The sequence below is a fragment of the Cyprinodon variegatus genome, unplaced genomic scaffold (genome assembly GCF_000732505.1).
Source record: "Cyprinodon variegatus isolate N-32 unplaced genomic scaffold, C_variegatus-1.0 Scaffold524, whole genome shotgun sequence".
NCBI classification, from domain to species: Eukaryota; Metazoa; Chordata; class Actinopteri; order Cyprinodontiformes; family Cyprinodontidae; genus Cyprinodon; species Cyprinodon variegatus.
Window position 1 is genome coordinate 328,568 of NW_015150977.1, and position 6,331 is coordinate 334,898.

Sequence of the window (6,331 nt, forward strand, 5' to 3'; positions counted from 1 at the left end):
AGAGAAAACAAACCTTTTGCCTTTGATTTGATCCGACACTTCGGTCCTCACAGTTATAATTTAAGCAAACTGCTGTATATTTTATCCATAATTACTCAAGTGCTAGACTGTTTAAAATCTCTATTAATTTACACAGTGAATTATCTTAGTCCAGATGAATAAGATAAAATTAAAATGACATACCTCATAATAACTGCTAAGATATCTGCTATTTTTCAATATCACGCTCAGGACCTGAGTGAAGTTGGCCCCCCCACCTTCTTCAAATCAGACAAAATTAGTGTCAAACGTTTGTGCAGCAAAAATTTTCATTTGTGCTGTTTTGGATTTGAAGATGTTAATGAAAATGTAAAGGTCAAAAGGTCAACCAGCCCCCCCACCTTATTCAAATCAGACAAAATAGGTGTCAATTAACTCAGCTCCGTTTGTGCAGCAAAAATTTTCCTTTGTGCTGTTTTGGATTTGAAGATTTGAAGAAAGAGGGGGGGGCTGGTTGACCTTTGATGACCTCTAGAAACATATCTTTAAAATTAAGGCGGCACAAACGAACGTTTTTTGCTGCACAAACGTTTGACACCAATTTTGTCTGATTTGAAGAAGGTGGGGGGGCCAACTTCACTCAGATTTGCTCAGGTCCAGCTCCGCTGCTCTCAGCACAGCGAACAGGTGGGCTGGTACTAAACTATGGACTGGATCTGAACCTGTCATGTCATGATGTGTTAGCGCTAAGGCTGCGTTGAAAACGCACACTGGTTTTTTATCACCGTGGTAATTTTTATATATAAATAAGTGGAATGGAGTGAAGTTTTAATGTCCGTCATTTTTTAGCTGCAAAATGGGGAGTCTGGAGTGAGAGTGTGTGAAAACACTGAGGTGAGTGAGTCTCACTCCCAATGAGTGAGAGTTGACAGCCCTGAATTATTTTTAGTATTGCAAACATAAAAAAGTAAAGCTTTTCTTTTAAATCGTGGAGTAAGCACACACATATGAATGCCTTTTGCAGAATTCAAATGGGATTTTAATCAAGATAAATTCCAAGTTTACAGTGAGAAGGATCGAGATCAGCGGTCACCAACCTTTTTACAGCTGAGGGCTAATTCAGGGGCACAGGAAGGGCTACCAATACTGACCTATGAATTGCAAGGGTCAACGTTCACCTAAACTTCATACATCATAAACATATCATTATCGTTTCTTTAAATTTATAATTTTCTTTTAGACATTTCATTTTGAAATCTCTATAAATGCTTAAATGCCATATTTGATTAAATGACTCAGATTCATGGCCGTTCTTTAAAAAGGATATTGATATTTACCATTAAAAGCAGAGACCAGCAGGTGAAGGGCCTCTTTCATCTCTCTGGACATTTTGGACTTATGAAGAAGGTCCATGAATGAGGCAACGGCTTTAGACTGCGGAGGCTGATATTCATCATCAGCGCACTCATCCAGCTGAAAGGAGATGGAGGATTTAAAAAATGTGGATTTCCAATCCATACATTTTGGCTAAGACGTTATTTCCTACTGTGTCCTCCAGCAGAGTCAGAGCTTCCTTGTCCTCCAGAATCTCAGTGAGTGATTTCATCAGGCTCCTGCGAGTCGCCTCTTGGACATCAGCAAGAGGCTTCAGGTTCTTTTCTTTTCCTTTAATCTCTGCAGGAAAAACATTACCTTTATTATCAGTTAATCCAGGTGATGCAGGATTAATGATTGCTCCTAACTACAGATTCAGGGTAGCGGGGCTTATTGCTTTGAACTTCAGGCTCCTCTGGGTTAAAAATGGCAAAAATATTAGATTTTTCTGGTTTTATTTTCCATTCTCTTTTTTATTGTAGTTTTGTCCAACTCAGTGTAATCTAGTTAAATAAAAGAAATGAAATTAATTATGCACCATAATCAGACCACCCTGGTACCGGGCCAAGAAAGCCCCACCCCTTTTTCCTACAATGGAAATCAGCACTTTGATTTTACCAAGTTCATAATTATGAGATAAAAAACACTTTTGGTACACTAAATTGTGTCAAAATGACAGCTCCACCTGGCCTAATGAAACCAGGCCTAGTGAGCTATAGTTATAGTAATGAGGTTGATCAATGAAATCTGATGTTTTCTGAAGGGTTTTTAGGATGTTTTTTAATGTTCGTCAAGATAAACTTTTAGGTCCAGTTAAAAAGAATCAAGGTGTTTTTTTGTTTAATCACAGATAAATCTGACATAGAAACAGTTTTGCTCAGGGATGTGCACAGATAAACACTAGGTGGAGCTAGAGCACCTACCCTATTCCCCTCTGCCTAAAAAAGTGCCCTCCTGAAATAGTTTTTTTCTTTTTTCAGTTTTTGGCCCCAAATACCATTTATGAATTTAAAAGCCAATCAAAACAAGAGTCTAGATTTTTGTCCTTTGCTCATGTAGCACCACTTCAATAAAGCCTTGCCGTGGTGAAGGGCCAGCTAACCGTCCAGGAAATCAATAAAGCGAATTTACCTCTTTCACTAATGGGTTAGTTTTTAGCATACCATCTTTAATGGTCTCTATCAGGCGCCAAGGAATGGTTTAAAATGCAATTGCATAGATGTTATTATTGATTTCCTATATTGGTCCCTTTCACGCACTCTCTAATGATATCTATTTGACTCGTGTCTTTTTATGACAACTAAATCTCACAAGTTACCTTTTGTCTGTTGAACATATGATTTAAAACCAAACACAATCCCAAATAATCACAATTCATATTAAAAACTTAAATAAAGTTCTATTCCGATAAAACATAGATGAACATTTGTTGATTCTGTGTTTGTTGACAGAGATCTTGGACTGCAAAAAAGGACCTGAAAATATCTAATCTGATCAGGAAGAGTAGATAATTTATCAGTGGAATTGGATTTTTTTAACCTTAAAATAAGATTATTACATAATATGCACTTGAAGTGAGATTATAGAATTGTTCTATTTCATATTTTAAATGTAAATCTTAGTTAATCCATCAATTCTCATATATATCCACTCAATTCAAGTGATTATAAACTTACCTAAATAGTTTCTGAATTCCTGGGCTTTGCCTTATTTATATATAAGTGGATTTGAAATTGTTCTTTACTTAATTGATGGCATTGGGGCAATGTGGCATTTCTACCTATGGACCCCAGAAGATCATTAAAAATCAGCCTCAGACGGTGTTTTGCTGTCGGTGGCTCAATGCGACTTATAAGGTGCCCTTATCCAACCTGAGCATGTGCCCCAAAGACTGAATGATTTGGTTTAATTGTCTCTGTAAAGTGGCTTCAGATGATGTGTTGTCAATTGGTGCTATATAAAAAAATGAATTGTAACTTAACACAAGTAACTTACCAACAATGGGATGAATGTAAATCACATGTACAGGTAAAGCAGGCCTGAGAGCCTCCCCAGGCATGAGAGCCTCCCCAGCCATGTGAACGTTTGCGGAATGGAGAGCTGTCAAGGGATTAATAAATAAAGACAGATTGCATTAAAAACTGTCATTTCTACTGAAGATCAATTGAAAGTGAAATAAATAATATAAAAACTACAGATTCAATACATTGTGATGTAACTGCACTGAACAAAACAGAGCCTAAATCCCACAAACAAAAGCATTGTAACATTTATTTACTGCTGATAGAGCAGGGGTCCGTTTCAAGAAGCAGGTTTACTGAAAATTCTAAGTTTTCTGAAGTTAAACATGGAAACTATGAGTTTTCTTTTTCACAAACAGTTCATTCAACTTTGTTTCTGTTGCCATAGTAACATCCTTCCTAGAGCTAACCTGGTCAGCAGCAGGTTTTGTTGAGTGTCCTCGGTTTCCACTCTCATTACAGCCAATCAAGTTGTTTTATTTCCTGATTAAGTGAGGATATTTCTGTGTAGTTTTGTGCATAAAACAATCCTTCACTAGGTCCATTAGATACATTAGATTTTAAAAACAAACATTGAATGTTCCTTTGATGAGGACCTTATTAAACAATGGTCGGCATTAATTCACAGAGAATTAAATATTTATCAGGAGATGTCAACTCAGTTGACAAAATATGAGATTTTTTTTGTTTTGTTTAATATGAGCAACTTTTACTGTACATCGAAGAATTAGTGAAATTATTTTCAGATAAATAGATTAATGGATTCACTTGGTGATTTCAACCTACTGAGCCTACTGGCACAATCTGAAGCTATTCTATGGGACTGATAGCCTCTAATAAAAACCATTTATTGGGATGATGACACCCAAAGCAGCTGCAAACAGCCACTTAGTATTTACTATGTAAAAGAAGACAGAATCAACATGAGGAAGAACCCATTACATGATGAACAGGTTCTATATATTAGAACATTTTTATTCTTCACCTGCTGCCAGATGATTTCACCTAAATAGATACATTGATCTACTACCTTTCAAGACATAAAGCCGTGATGTTATCGTGGACAGGCTATGGCAAGCCATTTTGATATGTATCAGTTTGACTGAATATGTATTCCTTATATCTAGAAATACATTTCAGATCTACATATTTCTATTGTTACTGGTCAGCATTTCTATTATTTTGACTATGAAGAAATGTATTTCAGATATGAATACACATTGAGTCAAGGTGATACATGTCAGAATGGCCACTTAAAATGTGTCAACATTTTTGGGTATATAAAACTTAATTCTTACTAGTATAAGTTTGTTTTTGTTTTTTTTTACTTTCTGAAATAACTTTTCTGTGACAAAAAATACAACAAGATGTAGGAGTGTGATTTTGATCAGATAGATTCTTAATTTAGTGATCTACAAATGGAACAACAGAGAAGAGAGCAGTTTTAATAAAAAAAAACAGCCTGCCATAGGGACTTCATCTAAACTGAAATGGACTCGAGCAGCCATCGGTTTCATCGCCATCTTCCTCACCTTTGCAGCTGTAGCTGTTTCATGTCTTTTAAACTCATTCTCCATTTTCACTTTCATTTCTTCATTAAAATCTCTTGTTCCAGTGGGGTGAAATAGGTGCTTCCTGTTGTCATGGTTACTCATCGAATTGGGGCTCCACTAATTAAACTTGTTACGTGTTAGCCTCTGAGTGAATCTACTTAGAGTTGATTGAACTAATTCATAGCAGCTAAGGAGAGATCAATTTAGAGTTGCTGATTTGAATCTAAGTTTGTTAAACCTGATTCTTGAAACGGAAACCTCATTTCTAACAATCCAGTCCTTGGACCGAAATATCAGACAAAAAGCATGATTCAAATTGAGATTGAAAAAACATTAACAATTTGAAGTATTAAATCTTAGTGAGAATATTGGAAGGATGAAAGTGCAGAGGAGAAGCAGGCAACTAGTGAACTGATGGTGCTGCAAACTGAAACCAGTTCTGGGGCTGAAGAAACACCAAAGACAAGAAGCTCACAATGATCCAACAAACCCCATCTCAGAAACCCCTGGATCAGAGGATGTAGGCAAAGAAAATAAGGTTAAAGTCAAGAAGTGATCCTCATTACAATTAGAAGGAAATAGATTCTTCTAAAATAAATCCAAATAAACAGAAGCCACCTCAAACATCTTGAATTTGACCATGACAGGCTATAAAAACAAGTAGAGGAGAAAACCAAGAAAGAAATTTAAATGGTTGTAACCTACTCTCAGACACAATCTTATTCTCCGGCTTGATGTCTAAACAGAAAAAGGACAAAAACGTTTTAACCAATGACGATTATGCAAGATGATCTTTAATTAAAGATGTAATATTGGGTTCTTACTGAGGGAGCCATTATCCAGGGTTACCTCTTGAAGACCAAAGGCAAAGACTGTGTTTTCCGGCACGGTAAAGCTCACGTCACTCTGATGAGAGAAAAAGCCAAAGAAACAGTTCTACTCACATCCTTTGTTAGAGAAAACAAATGTTGATCTCTCTGTGCTTATCTGTGAGGTGTTTAGTGTTTCAGACGAGAGATGTTTTCTCAATGTTACTCCTCTAACTCTGACATTGCATTGGAGCAGTGATCACAGCCTCTACTTCACTCTGCTCTATGCCATCAGTCAACATCAGGACTATTTTATGTAAGGGAAGCTGTTTCCCTGGCAGCTAAATGACTTGTTGGTTTCTTTTCTGACCTCAGGCTGGGTACCACAGACACAGAGACTAGTGTTCATTTTAGCAGCCATTTTTAAATTTAGTTTCAGTTTTAGTCCAGTTTCAGCATCGCTTGTTAGTTTTTATCACATTTAGTCGACATCGTCCCATTTTTATTTAGTCTAGTTATAAGACGAGCATTTTAGTCTTTATTTTAGTCCAAGAAAACATTATTTTAATCGTTTAGTTTTAGTCAACAAAAACTG

At 36.4% G+C, this 6,331-nt stretch overlaps 1 protein-coding gene across 1 annotated transcript in view; it reads right to left on the bottom strand.

Annotated features, from left to right (window-relative positions):
* Nucleotides 1-1,234: 1,234 nt before the first annotated feature.
* LOC107095099 overlaps nucleotides 1,235-6,331 on the bottom strand; it is an 8,093-nt gene continuing 2,996 nt past the window's right edge. Inside the window, exons 5-9 of the mRNA XM_015391070.1 lie at nucleotides 5,752-5,833; nucleotides 5,633-5,665; nucleotides 3,349-3,453; nucleotides 1,526-1,653; nucleotides 1,235-1,452 (exon numbers count right to left, since the gene is read on the bottom strand). Coding sequence (XP_015246556.1) covers nucleotides 1,294-1,452; nucleotides 1,526-1,653; nucleotides 3,349-3,453; nucleotides 5,633-5,665; nucleotides 5,752-5,833 — 507 coding nt within the window. The 3' untranslated portion in view covers nucleotides 1,235-1,293. The remainder of the gene's footprint in view (nucleotides 1,453-1,525; nucleotides 1,654-3,348; nucleotides 3,454-5,632; nucleotides 5,666-5,751; nucleotides 5,834-6,331) is intronic.